Source organism: Emiliania huxleyi (genome assembly GCF_000372725.1).
Source record: "Emiliania huxleyi CCMP1516 chromosome Unknown EMIHUscaffold_17, whole genome shotgun sequence".
Classification (NCBI taxonomy): Eukaryota; Haptophyta; order Isochrysidales; family Noelaerhabdaceae; genus Emiliania; species Emiliania huxleyi.
In genome coordinates this window covers 778,049-791,342 of record NW_005200881.1, presented here as the reverse complement: position 1 = coordinate 791,342, position 13,294 = coordinate 778,049, and the positions used below count along the sequence as shown (strand labels likewise).

Here is a 13,294-nt window from a genome sequence, read left to right as displayed (position 1 = left end):
CAAAAATCTAAGAAACCACGGCGCGCCGCAGACGCGGCCCCGAGAAAAGGCCAGAAACGAGTGTGAACGGGAGCCCCAGCTCAAAATTTCTCTTCGCCTGACTCCAAGTGCTCCAAGTGCCTGCGGCGCGCGCACTTGTCACTTTCCAAGTCTGCGGTGTTCTGAGTGGAGTGGATGGAGGCGTGTGTGCGTCTTCCCCCGTCATCCAGAGAGCCGACTCAGCGGCAGACTCTGGCATCGCCCTCGCGGACCGGCAGCTTACAGCTTACCTCTTACTTACCTAAAAATCCTTCGGGCCCGCCGGCTCTGCTGGCTTGAGTGCCGGCCGGAGCTAAGAAACCACGGCGCGGGGTGGATGGGGGCTGTGGAAAGGCTTAGAAACGGCGGCGTGCCGCGCCATCCTGTTTTCTTAATTAATGCCCGCAACCCACTGTATCTCTCTTCGCAGTCTCTCTCCGATTCTCGCTGCGATCTTCGGAGGGAGAGAGATTTTTAGCAATACCAAACAACTCTAACTTTGTGTTTGATCTTCGTGCCACCTCGCGGTCGCCCCCTTCTCGTCGTGCTCTCCCTTGTCGCTTCTGCTTGCCGTCCTCCCATCCCTCGCTTGGGCCGATGTTTTCTTTCTTTCTTTGGTTTTTCCACTAGGCACGGGACTGGCGGCACTGGCACTATAAACACGCTTCCCACGGGAGCCAAATGAAGCGCGAAATAATATAACCAAAAGATGTGATATTAGTGGCTAACCTCGGAATGTGACACCAGAATGGCTGTGCTGGCTCCTACACAGCCATCTTACCTAAGGATGGCTGAGCTAGCTACAGCGCAGCCATAGCCTCCAGGCCGATGGCTGCAATACACACAGGGCAGCCATCCTTGGTAGACATGGCTGGAGACGCACTACCGCAGCCATACCGCCCGCCTCGAGGTGAGCCCTCTTGGCTGAGCTGGCTGCATCGCAGCCATCTTGGGTAAGATGGCTGGGGGACAGCCATTTCAGCCATTTCAGCCATCTACTATGGCTGGGGCACAGAGATTGCAGCTCATCCTCCAGATCCGTGCCTGGCGAGAACTCCCTGTGCAGCCGAAGGACGTCCCCCCCGCGAGCATGTTTGAGCAGATCTACAAATCTGGCACCTGGCAGCACGGAAACGCGAGCCTGCCCCTCTCGGGCACCGGCTCGACGGCGGAGGCGTCCGCCAACGCCCGGATCGCGCTGGCGGCTGCGCTCGGCCGCACCAGGGCGAGGAGCGTGCTCGACGCGCCCTGCGGTGATTTTACGTGGATGCGGCTGATGCTGCCCACCTTTGCGCGGCTCGGCGTCCACTACACCGGCGTCGACATTGCTCGGCCGCAGATCGCAAGGCTGCAGGCGGAGTTCGAGGGCACGGCGGGGGTCGAGTTTCGGGTGGGAGACCTGGTGGTGGAGCCTCCGCCGCGCGCGACCGCGGGCCTCATCTTCTCGCGCGAGATGACGCAGCACCTCAACCCGGAGGAGGTGCTGCGCGTGCTGCATCACTGGTCGCGCAGCGGGAGCAGGTCCGGCATGCCAGCGGTCCCGCACGCCAGTGCTACTTCTGATCAACTAAGAGTCATAACTGTTGACTACTTCACAACAGGTACCTGCTGCAGACAACCTACCGGCTCAAGGACGGCTCCAACCGCAACTTTGACCGCGTGTCGCGCGGCTCGCACTCGATGATCGACTTTGAGCGCGTGCCGTTCAGTTTGCCGCCGCCAATCGCCTCGTGGGTCGAGGACGACACGCACACACACACGGAGCGGCTCGCGCTGTGGAGGTTGCCTCTGCAGACGCACGTGTACGGCGTCGCGGCCGAGGCCGGCACCCAATATGTGAGCAACGCGAGAAGGGGGGAACACGAACAGACGTGAGGCTATACCTGAAAAAAGCAATGTCATGTTGGCCCAATGAGCCCTCAATGTGTTTGTGTATTCACATTGTGTATTCACCTCGCTTTGCGGTGTTTGCGGAGCCCGCGGCCCGGGAGCGGGCGGGCGAGGGCGCAGGCTCGCCGCCGCAACATGCGCCGCAAGGATTTGCACGAATGTTTTCTCAATGCCAAAACCAGCGAGTTTGTCTTTTGCGATTCGTTTTTTGAACTGTGATGTGAACATGTGTGTGAATACTGACTGAATTGATGAGGAGAGAGAGAGAGACTGTCATCTATCTCACCCCGCCGCTTCTCCGCCACCACTCGTTCTCCGCCGCCGCCTGGCTCGGGCATTGAGATTTGATCCCGCCACACTCGCGATCAAAGCGAGCCCACGTTGGCCGTGGGCACGGCCAGAGCGAGTCGTAGCACGCCCACGTCTCCTCAACGAAGCGGAGGTCTGGCGCGGCGGCGGCGCAATTCTCGCTGTGGTTGACGCCGAGCCACAGCTGCTGCGTGCGGTCGAAGATGATTGTGTCGAGCCCGCGCGGCATCGCGGTGGCAAGGTTCCGGACGTGCCACGTGCCCGCCCAAAAGTGGACGGCGTACGCCTCCTGCAGCTCGTGGTAGGGGAGCGGCGCGTCCGCGGATCGGGTCGACGCCCCGCAGCGCCGCGTCCGCTTCTTCGAGTACGACTCCCACGCCGCGTTGAGAAAGTAGGGCCCCGCCGCGCTCATCACGTCCTTGTGGCGCGCGCGCGGGCGCAAGAGGCCGAGGGCGTGCTTCCAGAAGGGGTGGCGCGGCGCTGACGCCATGAAGAAGTTGGTCACGTACCGCGTGTGCCTCGACCGCTTGCTCTGCCCGGGCTCTCTCACCTGGGAGGAGCGGGGCGGTGGGCGAAGCTCCCCGCAATCAGACGCGCGACGGAGTTGCGGGGCCGGGCGTGAGGCTTACAAGGACGAGCGGCTTGTGGAGCAGCCCGTCGATGCTGTCGCCACACCTATGGCTGGCCTGGGCACTGAGTCCGAAGAGTGCTAGCCGCCGCAGGCCACCTGTGGCCGGCGGCGCACGGTATCACGTCGAGGTCGGCGTAGACGCCGCCGTGCACGTGCATGTACAGCAGCCGGCTCGCGTCCGCCCTCCGGATCCCCGTCGGGCGCTGGATCTCGTAGCCCTCACGCACAGAGGCCCCGACCTCGTGGCCGTCGCGGACCGTGTGCGGCGTGTCGTTGTAGGCGGAGAAGACGTCGATCAGCTCGGGCGCGTGCTCCTTCCAGAGCCGCTCGTTGTCCTCGTCGGTCCAGAGCCTGTACTCCCACCCGCTCAGCGATCGCCAGCGGGCTGAGAGTGGCTCGAGTGGTGGCGGCGGTCTCTTCTCCTTCCATGACTGATGAACGATCCGCGGTATGCTGCTTTTGTCGTCGGCACAAATTGCCGGCGCTCCACGTGCTCGTCGAGCCGCAGGGAGCCCACCATCCGTCACCACTGGTGTCCGGTTCGTCTCGTGAGAAATGCGGCCCGAGTTTGATGCTTGCAGAACGTGGAGCGGGAAGGCGAAGAGAAGAGCGACCAGCAGCAGGGTGGCCGCGAGGTCTCTCCTCATTGGAAACGTGCGAATCCAACGTTGTAGCGGCGCGAATACACAACGTGTCAAAGCTCGAACAGCGCGCGCACGCTGGCTGAAGAGCCACAAGAGTCGAAGAGCCAGGAGCGGCGAGAAGTTGGCCGCATTGTTTCTTTCATTTTCTACGGCGGGAGAAGAAAGAACAAAGCCTCGGGAGAAGAAAGGCGGCGCGAACGCCCTCTCGCGCTCGGACATCCCTCCCTCGACTTGTCTGTCTTCTTTCTTTCTTTTTCGGACACCGACGTACAAATGTACGAGTACCTGTTCGAAACCTTGGCGGGTGGTGTTAGGCTTGTATGTATGTTTCCTCTCGCACGTTGCCTCGTTTCTTTTCCGTGTTTCTCTACAGCACCCTTTCCTCTTGGTTAATAAAAATCTCTCTCTCCCTTTCGTTGTTTGGTATTGCTAAAAATCTCTCTCTCCCTTTCGTTTCCTCTCTAGTTTCCGGGGAAACCATCAAATTTTCCGGGCTCTGAGCCGAGTCTGAGAGAGATTTTTGAAAACCAATTCTCTCCGAGTCTGAGGCTGGTTTGGGCCCAAAATAAGCCGAACCGGCAAATACCGGGGTATTTTGCGGGTATACCTGAAAACCCCCGGGTATACCTGGAAAATACCCGGTAATTTTGCCGGGGGTTTGCAGATTTTGCCCCAGACCAGCTCAGACTCAGGGAAACTTGAGAGTTGCCAGAATGGAGCACCAAACGCCCATAACAGCCATAACACCCAGAACATGTTATGGGCTGCTATGCCCCGAGTGCCGAGAGCCATAACACCATAACAATAACTGTGAGTGGGGTGCAATGTCAGTCGCGCTGCAGCTCGCTCGCGGCGGCGGATGAGATTGCGACGAGCTCAAGCTCGCCGCGCGGCGTCGGAGGACGCCACCGTCGCCTACGTAGACTCCCTTGCGTCACTACGTGCCTCCGTGTTTATCCCGTGCCCGATTTTCGTTTTTTCGTCCCAGTTCCGGTGCTGTCTCTCCCTTCTCGACTGTATCTGTATGTATGTAGAAAGGTAAAGAACAGCCAGGCTCGGACTGGACACCAAGCGCGGTGTGGGTGTCTCTGCTTTTGCGAAAAAAGGCGTCGTATCTGCTTTTTGCTAAAAACGGGCCGCCTAGACCCTAGCATCACTAGTATCCGGCACACAAAAAGAAGGAAACGCAGCGAAACTTCCGATTGCCACACGTTCTAAAGCTGTCCTGCTCGGTGGATCTGTCTGTCTTGTCCTCTCCGACATGACATGAAGAGAAGAATAAAAATCTCTCTCTCATGACATGACAGAGTGTCCCTTGTAATGCGAGACTGCGTTGTGTTCTTGTTTTCTATCCGCTTTCTTGTGTGTGTTAGTGCCAGTGCGCGCCAGTCCCGTGCCCAGTGTAATAAATAAGTAGAGCAGACATCTCCAGGATGTGCGAGGGAGTTTTGTTAAAAATTCGGCGAAAAAGAGAAGTTACACAACTTGCACACGTCACAGATGTTCTTCGCACCATTCTTGCTCTGCTGCTTGACGGTGGTCCTGGCGGCCAGCCCTCCGCCGCCAGCCGTGTCGCCAGCGGGTGGCTCTCCGCCCGCAGCGAAGCCGGCCGCGGCCTCCGCACAGGCTGAAGCAATTCCAACCTCTGAGCCATCCGAAAAAGATGTTGCGAACGCGAGTGATGCTTCTCCGAAGAAGAGAGCACGGCAAAAGAAGGACAATGAGACCAGCAGAAGCGTCGGCGGCGGCGGTGCCGGAAGCAAAGCGGCGAAGAGCAAGAGCAGCAGCCACACCTCCAAGGCCAAGAAACGCTCTGCTGCTCCCTCCTCCCCCTCCTCCAAACAACGCACTTGGGTTAAGAAGCACCAGACCTTGATTGCTATTATTCTCATCGGCCCTGCCTGCGCTGTGCTTCTCTTTTACTTCATTCAGAGGGCTCGAGCGCAGTCGGCTTCAAACCAGCCAAAGGCCGAGAAATTGCCTAGCGACAACCTCGCGCCCGCGGCCGACTCTGAACCCGAGGGGCCTGACTCGCCGCGCCCGGACCCTTACGCCTCGGCCTTTGGCATGCAGTCGGACTCGCCTCCTTCATAGCCGCAAAGCACCACGAATCAAGGCTTTCTCGAGCGGTGTTGCGGCTGAGGGTGGAGACGAGTCCATCGCGGCCTCCTACACCCCACACGTGCCACGGCGGCACTCTGTAGCGCAGTGCATATACAGATTACCGCCCACGACTCGCTCGTCGCCACACCTGTGCGCAGAGTTGCAGTTGTGTGCATGGCCGCATATGTGCGCGGGTGTGTATGTGTGTGTATGTCGTCGTCCGTCGACCTGGGCGCCGCGCTTGCCATACAGTGTCTCAGTGTGGCCAGCGCGAGCAGGTGTACCCCAGCGGGCAGCACGGCCGGCGGTGGTACACCCATCTTGCGCGGGCGTGCTGCGCCATACTCGAGTATGCCATCGCCAAAATTCAATGCCATTGCTCGGTGGTGGGCCGCGTTAACTTTTTTGCAGACGAGACGAGTTTTCACGTTAGTTTGAAGTAGAAGTACACGGCCCGCAAACAAAGATCGGGGCGTCGCCACCGTCCCCGACTATTTGGTCCACGGTACACAGACGCTTGCAGCGCCACCTCAGTCCGCGACGCACTGCACGCAGCCCGCCCGCCCGCCCGATAAATTACGGCGCGGCGTCGTGTCACGGACAGCCCCCGCCCCTACCCCCCGCCCTGCCCTGCCCAACAGACTCCCGCCCACTATAGGCCCACCCACCATCACAGAAGAGACGACCGATCATGTGCATGTGACATGGCATGCCTTACCCAGCCCTCAAGGGCCGCGTGGCATGCTCCGCGGTGCGCAGCTCAGGCGGTGGCGGTGGCCGGGATCTTTCCCGTGCGGACGTTGTACGCCTTGAACTGGCGCGTGAGGAAGAGGCGGCCCTCGTGGAAGAGCGTCAGCGATATGATGGCCTTGAAGATGCCGATGCCCTGGCCGCGGAAGATGCCGCTGAGGCCAAACTTGGCCATGTCGGCACCGAGCTCGCGCACAGCCTGACCGCGGCGCGGAGGGGGGGGGGGGAGGGGGGGTGACCGCTGCAAGGGAAGACTGCCGCTGTAGTTTCGACAGCGGTGACTGGCGAGGGGCGCGAGCAGGAGGGGCGAGGGGTGCAGGCGGGCGGGGCTGCCTCGAAGGGGCCGATGGACTTGCCCTTGATCGAGTTGGTCTGCATGATGACCTCGAGGCGGGAGAGCGGGTTGGTGACGACCACGTAGATGGGTGAGACGACGGCCGACGCGACGAGGTTGGTCGCGGAGCCGGACAGCTGTCCCGTCTGGCCGATCTGCTGCTGCACGTACTTTTGCAGCTTGGGCTGGCCGACGAGGCCGAGCACCGCCGACGCGAGCGAGTGGCCCATCAGCGGGACCGTCCCCCGGAAGAGGGGCGCGAAATACTTCGAGGACGCCTGCGAGGACGCGGCGGCGGGGGCGTGGGAGACGGTGACCTTCTCTAGGGGAGGACGGATGGCGGCGGCTGAGCGCACCTCGCCGAGGATCTCCATGATCGGCTTCTCGGTGCCCTGCAGGCGGGGGGGAGGGCGGGGAGGGTTGAGGGCGGGGACGACGTGAGGACGCTGCGACGCGCCACGCTCGCCCGGCCTCGCGGGCGGTGCGGTCGGTGCGGTCGGTGCGGCGGGTGCGGGGGCGCGCACCGTCTGCTTGAGGAAGGCACGCTGTTGCTTCTCCACCATGCGGACAGGGTTGATGAAGGGGGCGGAGAGGATGGAGGCGGCGGTGGCAGCGGCGTAGCCCGGCTCGTCGTTCCCGCTCAGGTACGTGTACCCCAGCAGCACGCCGAACTTCGGGATCCGCTTGAAGAGGACTCCGATCAGGCGCGGCCACAGCCCAGACATTGACGCAGTGAACGGCGCGGCGATGAAGACGGCGTTGGCCTCGGCCGTGGCGACGGCGGGGGCGACGGTCTCGCCCGCGAGGTTCTTCGCGTACTGCTGCACCAGCTGCCGGTACGCCGTCACCGGGTTGTCGCCCACGGTCTGGATGGCGGAGCCGCCGAGGTACGCGGCCATGTTCTGGATCGGGGACACGCCATTCTTGCCAACCTTGTAGGTCTTCTCCTCGAACAGAAAGTCCCACGGCGCCATGGGTGCTGCGACGGAGGCGGGCGGGGGGCGGCGTGAGCCGAGGTGTGCATGGAGGGTGGTGGGGGTCGGTCCTTCGGCTCGCGTGACATTTCGCGCGCCCGCTGGGCTGCAGGGCGCGCGTGTGATCGAGTTCCGCCCCGTGAGCCGGCTCGCCCGGCGCGTGGGGTGGTGGGGGCGCGGTGCGTGAGCGGCGCGGCCGCTCGGTGGCGGACGGGCGCAGGCGAGGGCTGCAGCATCACCTTTGGAATCAGTGCTGTGTGGGAAGGTGCGCTGGCCAAGGGGAATCGTTGAGATCGAGGAGCGGGGCCACCTCCTTGAGGGATATGGCTGTGAAGAGACGAAGGTACCAGACAACCCAGTATAGAAAGAAATTGGTGGGATGGGCTGTGGTCAAAGAAAACGCATCCGAACTGGCAATCGCAGGAGCGGGGCCATCTCCTTGAGTGAGGTGTGAGAGGGCTCTGGTGTGAACGTTGTGTTCCAGTGTGTGACCCTGCCTCCCGCTCCCGAGCAGTGCTCTGGAGCATCGTGCACAAAACCTCGGAGCACTTGGAGCACTTGGTCATGGAGTGCAGTCGGTAAAACGCTAAAACCTCACTCACACCCACGGAGCATTCCTGCAGCCTGCTGCGCGTTGACAACAAGGCAGTGCCGCATCAGACTTTGCAGCCAAAGTCTTCCTAATTCCTATCCTTGTTGTTCCGGGTGCCGAACAGCGTTTGAATTCTTAAATTAGTGCCAGTCCGCACGCACCCGTGTTGTGCCGATCGGCTGTGTGAGAGGCAGTTGTGGTGAACCTTCTTTTGTAGACGGCTAGGATTGTGAGCAGCCTCGCTCTCAATCCTAGAAGTTGAAGGATTGTGAGCAGCACTCCTCGCAATCGTATTAGCATCTCTGTGCGATTGTGAGCACCTACGCTCTCAATCCTGCATCTTCTAGGACACACTACGGAGCAGCTCCGCTCACAATGTGACTGGTGACGCCTACGTACTCCACATCGCATCGCCAAGCTCCGTCAGCGCCTTGGAGAGCTGCTGCTCCGCGTCGCTCATGAGCAGGGACTCCCAAGTCGTCCGCTGGTCGAACACCTGGAGCAGCTTGAGGAAGCCGTCGGGGCTGCTGACCAAGTTGAAGTTGATGTGCCGCTTGGCGTCGCTCGCCGTCTCGAACAGCTTGTGCGCGAAGATGGTGAAGAACTCCGCCGGATTCTCGTACACGTTCATGCCCTTCAGCATGAGTATGAGGACCTGGTCACGCACCGCCCTCCACGCTGCGGCCGTGTAGCTGGCCTTCATGCCCTGGAGGAGCTTCAGAATCTTCTCCGACGCGTTTCGCCCGACGTCGAGGTCCTCCTTGGTACGCAAGGCCCCGGCCGCTCGCCACATGCTCCTGTTCGCCGCGAACTGGGAGACGACCGGGACGCGGGTCCCCGCTCCCGTCCACAACATGCAGAACGCGAAGAACTTGTCTGAGGTGTCGAGGTGGATGTAGGCGTTGAGCTCCTTGCCGTTGTGAGACACAGGTACGCGTTGGGTCTCGAACTCGAACATGAACTGGTTGGAGTCCTGGTTGAGGTCCAGGCGGCACATCCGGGCCTGTCGCGTTGGTCCCAGAGCTGCTGCGCCGCGTCGCCGAGTGGGCGGCAGAGAGGGAGCGCCTCATCGTCGAGGAGCTGGAGCCGCACAAGGAGATCGAGGCCGCCCGGCGGATGGTGAACTCAAGCGAATCGAGCCACGTCGAGAGCGCCGAGGACGACGAGAAGTGGCTGCGAGAGCGCCTGCCGCCGTACCCGCGCTTCCAGCTCATCGTTTCGGGGTCATTTCTCGCGCCCCTCGTCGTAGAGGTGATCGAGCGCACCGGCGAGAAAATCGTGCGCGATGAGCCGATCATTCTGGAGTAGTTGGGGTGTATCATGGCGTCACGGCGCACCCGCGCCGCTGAGGAGGAGAACGCAATGGTCACCCCCCCATCGTTTTTGTGTTTTCGGATCTCGAGATCTCACGTCTTTACCACTTCAGTGTTCTCTCCTTTCATCTTTTCTAGATAGTTAGAAGCCTCCAGCTTATGGCAGCTACACGTACGGGCTCTGTGCTACGGGGAGGCCGCCTGCGGCTAGTCTGGCGGGGTCGGGGTTGCAGGACGGGCACAAGCGTCGTCCGGAGCGATGACGCTCGCGCCCGAGAAGAAGAAGTTGCGGCCGTAATAGGGCGCGCCATCCCCTGGTCCGACCCGGTACGTCAGCTCAAAGCTGCTCGAACCGGCCGCATACGTGAAGCACACGAACTTGGGCATCGTGTAGCGCATCGGCTTCCCGCGCAGCCACGGACTAATATCTGTGCTAGAGGGGAAGAGTCCTGCCCCCTCGCTGCCATCCGTGGCGCAGGTCTGTATGTCGACGACTCCATCGCCCGGCCCCCGGGCAAACCCGGAGACGCCGCTGCTCGGGCACACATCGTAGTCCTCGCATACGAAACCTCCGTCGGCATCGACGACAACGTCGTCCCATGTGGCGGGATTGTCCCCACCAGTCCCCTCTCTCAGCCCCGTGACGAGCGTGCAGCCAGCAGACGGAGTCGTGATCTCCAGATAGCCGTCCACCTTGATGTTATCGCAAAGGTAGCCGTGGCCATCAGGAATGCCGCCGCCGTGGTGAAAGTAGTCGACGATGTTGCACGCCTGAGATAGTCGGCGAGGCTTGAGGCGCAGCGTGCACCGCGCTAGCTGCAAGTGTGTGCGGTGGCGCTGGCCGCAGCGCGTGTCGCACCTCGACGGACTCTGCGAGGGCCCCGTTCACTCCAGTGTCGATGTCGAAGAGACAAAGGTCGAACGCTGCACAGCAGAGGGGACGGGTTGGCAGCGTGTGTGCGGAAGGCTTTCAGTGGCACGAAATTGCACCATAGGGCACTACCACCGGCGTGCCGTCCGTGTCGTTCGAGTCCGTGAATCGGAACTTGAAGCGAGTGTCCGTAGAGGCGGCGACAGACACCTCGCCGAGTTTTTTGCCCTCGCGCCCGTTGCGCATCGAGCTCCACGGCGTGTACTCGGTCTCGTTGGTCAGGACGAGGTCCTGCGGCGAGGGAGGAAGAGGTTGCATGACTGGGCGGCGTGATCAGACGATCCATAAGAGGGTGACCGTTGTGACATGGCTGTATGGCGTGGAGAGAAAGTTCTGGTTCTTGAGTAGGGTAGAGAGTGCTGAGCACCAAGACTTGGACGGGCTCAGTCTGGTGCGAGCCGTCGTACAACGAGGCGACTTTCGAGAAGCGGAGTTGCTGCGGAGTCCCCGGCGGCGCGGGTGCGAGGCCTGAGCAGACGCAGCCACACCCACACGGGCAGCCGCCAGATGGGGGCTCCACTCCGTGGGCGAGACCGCCGTCACACGCCGAGACTGTCACGGTGGGACCAGGCCCTGGGAAGCCGCCGAGGTTGTTGATGTCGTTCGCCAGGTCAGCCTCCGATCCATCCCTGTCAAAGTCGATACGAAGCCCGCAGGGCGGTGGCGAAGGCGGCGGTGAAGGTGGCGGCGTGGGTGGCGGCGGGATCGACGGGGGCAAAGGTGAAGGCGGGCTTGGCGGCGGTAACAAGGGTGGTGGGGGTGGCAAAGTAGGGGTGCCCTCTGGGACCATCGGGGGGAAGCTGGGGGGTGGCGGCGAGGGCGACGGTGGTGCTGGTGGCGGCGGTGCTGGTGGGAGTGGCGGCGACCATGGCCGTGAAGGGCTCGCCGGCGCGCTGGTCGGCGCACTCGTCGGCGCCGTCGTCGGCACCACGGTGGGAGCGGTGGTGGGTGCGCTGGTGGGCAGGCAGGTCATGGACTCCCCATTGTCGCACTTGCTCTCGCCCTCTTTCGCGAAGCAGAGCTTGTACTTGTGCTTCGCGGCATTCTTTACCTCGTAGTAAATGTAGCACGCATCCGAATCCGCTTTCTTGCACTTGTCGACTTCAACACGCCCCGCCAGATCGCTGCAGGTGAGCGGTGGCGGCGCAGACGGCAGCGGCCGCGTGGGCGGTGGTGTGAGCGGCGGCGCAGACGGTGGCATTGGCGGTGGAGCACAGCCAGACACGAGCTGGCCGCTGCACTTGCTGCTGCCCGAGAGTGGCCCGAAGCAAAGCCGGGCGACGCCCGACGCCGCGTCCTTCCAGGTGAAGAATGCGGAGCATTCGCCCGCGTATGCCTTCCTGCAACTCTTGTTCGGAAGCTCAGTCCGCCCGGCCAGATCGCTGCAGGTGAGCGGTGGTGGAGCAAGCGGTGGAGAAGGCACGGACGGCGGCGCAGACGGCGGGGCTGACGGCGGCGGGAGTGGAGCACAGCCAGACACGAGCTGGCCGCTGCACTTGCTGCTGCCCGAGAGTGGCCCGAAGCAAAGCCGGGCGACGCCCGACGCCGCGTCCTTCCAGGTGAAGAATGCGGAGCATTCGCCCGCGTATGCCTTCCTGCAACTCTTGTTCGGAAGCTCAGTCCGCCCGGCCAGATCGCTGCAGGTGAGCGGTGGTGGAGCAAGCGGTGGAGAAGGCACGGACGGCGGCGCAGACGGCGGGGCTGACGGCGGCGGGAGTGGAGCACAGCCAGACACGAGCTGGCCGCTGCACTTGCTGCTGCCCGAGAGTGGCCCGAAGCAAAGCCGGGCGACGCCCGACGCCGCGTCCTTCCAGGTGAAGAAGGCGGAGCATTCGCCCGCGTATGCCTTCCTGCAACTCTTGTTCGGAAGCTCAGTCCGCCCGGCCAGATCGCTGCAGGTGAGCGGTGGTGGAGCAAGCGGTGGAGAAGGCACGGACGGCGGCGCAGACGGCGGGGCTGACGGCGGCGGGAGTGGAGCACAGCCAGACACGAGCTGGCCGCTGCACTTGCTGCTGCCCGAGAGTGGCCCGAAGCAAAGCCGGGCGACGCCCGACGCCGCGTCCTTCCAGGTGAAGAAGGCGGAGCATTCGCCCGCGTATGCCTTCCTGCAACTCTTGTTCGGAAGCTCAGTCCGCCCGGCCAGATCGCTGCAGGTGAGCGGTGGTGGAGCAAGCGGTGGAGAAGGCACGGACGGCGGCGCAGACGGCGGGGCTGACGGCGGCGGGAGTGGAGCACAGCCAGACACGAGCTGGCCGCTGCACTTGCTGCTGCCCGAGAGTGGCCCGAAGCAAAGCCGGGCGACGCCCGACGCCGCGTCCTTCCAGGTGAAGAAGGCGGAGCATTCGCCCGCGTATGCCTTCCTGCAACTCTTGTTCGGAAGCTCAGTCCGCCCGGCCAGATCGCTGCAGGTGAGCGGTGGTGGAGCAAGCGGTGGAGAAGGCACGGACGGCGGCGCAGACGGCGGGGCTGACGGCGGCGGGAGTGGAGCACAGCCAGACACGAGCTGGCCGCTGCACTTGCTGCTGCCCGAGAGTGGCCCGAAGCAAAGCCGGGCGACGCCCGACGCCGCGTCCTTCCAGGTGAAGAAGGCGGAGCATTCGCCCGCGTATGCCTTCCTGCAACTCTTGTTCGGAAGCTCATTCCGCCCGGCCAGATCGCTGCAGGTGAGCGGCGGCGGTGGTGAGGGCGGTAGCGGTGAGGGTGAGGGGGGTGGCGGTGAAGGTGAAGGTGGCGGCGGGCTGGGCGGTGGCCGCGAGGGCGGCGGTGGCGACGTCGGTGGAGGGCTCGGTGGCGGTGGCGAGGGTG

The 13,294-nt window shown here is 62.8% G+C and overlaps 4 protein-coding genes across 4 annotated transcripts; 2 read left to right on the top strand and 2 right to left on the bottom strand.

Moving 5' to 3' along the window:
- Positions 1 to 1,108: 1,108 nt before the first annotated feature.
- Positions 1,109 to 1,893, top strand: EMIHUDRAFT_202817 (hypothetical protein; the record flags this gene model as incomplete). The annotated part of the gene is made up of 2 exons (XM_005784559.1): positions 1,109 to 1,539; positions 1,620 to 1,893. 2 exons carry the CDS (start codon positions 1,109 to 1,111, stop codon positions 1,891 to 1,893), a joined length of 705 nt encoding a protein of 234 aa, XP_005784616.1.
- A 219-nt stretch (positions 1,894 to 2,112) lies between these two features.
- Positions 2,113 to 3,495, bottom strand: EMIHUDRAFT_449554 (hypothetical protein; the record flags this gene model as incomplete). The annotated part of the gene is made up of 4 exons (XM_005784558.1): positions 2,113 to 2,767; positions 2,847 to 2,892; positions 2,963 to 3,233; positions 3,366 to 3,495. The coding sequence occupies 4 exons, from the start codon at positions 3,493 to 3,495 to the stop codon at positions 2,186 to 2,188; spliced, it is 1,029 nt and encodes a 342-aa protein (XP_005784615.1). The 3' UTR covers positions 2,113 to 2,185.
- A 1,504-nt stretch (positions 3,496 to 4,999) lies between these two features.
- On the top strand, positions 5,000 to 5,976 carry EMIHUDRAFT_352670 (hypothetical protein; the record flags this gene model as incomplete). Its single annotated transcript, XM_005784557.1, has 1 exon — positions 5,000 to 5,976. A coding segment is annotated over one exon (363 nt), but the record flags the coding sequence as incomplete, so codon positions are not given.
- A 20-nt stretch (positions 5,977 to 5,996) lies between these two features.
- On the bottom strand, positions 5,997 to 7,933 carry EMIHUDRAFT_434249 (hypothetical protein). Its single transcript, XM_005784556.1, has 5 exons — positions 7,893 to 7,933; positions 7,204 to 7,658; positions 7,036 to 7,071; positions 6,679 to 6,957; positions 5,997 to 6,544 (listed from the first exon to the last, which is right to left on the bottom strand). The coding sequence occupies exons 2-5, from the start codon at positions 7,651 to 7,653 to the stop codon at positions 6,356 to 6,358; spliced, it is 954 nt and encodes a 317-aa protein (XP_005784613.1). The 5' UTR covers positions 7,654 to 7,658; positions 7,893 to 7,933; the 3' UTR covers positions 5,997 to 6,355.
- Between the last annotated feature and the right edge of the window lie 5,361 nt (positions 7,934 to 13,294).

Excerpts from the sequence above, each read along its gene's own strand:
- EMIHUDRAFT_434249 (XM_005784556.1), bottom strand. The coding sequence starts at position 7,653 with ATGGCGCCGTGGGACTTTCTGTTCGAGGAGAAGACCTACAAGGTTGGC. Across the intron at positions 6,958-7,035 it reads TCATGGAGATCCTCGGCGAG|GCGTCCTCGAAGTATTTCGC; the intron begins GTGCGCTCAGCC and ends GCGTCCTCGCAG. Across the intron at positions 6,545-6,678 it reads AGTCCATCGGCCCCTTCGAG|GCTGTGCGCGAGCTCGGTGC; the intron begins GCAGCCCCGCCC and ends CGCCGCGGTCAG.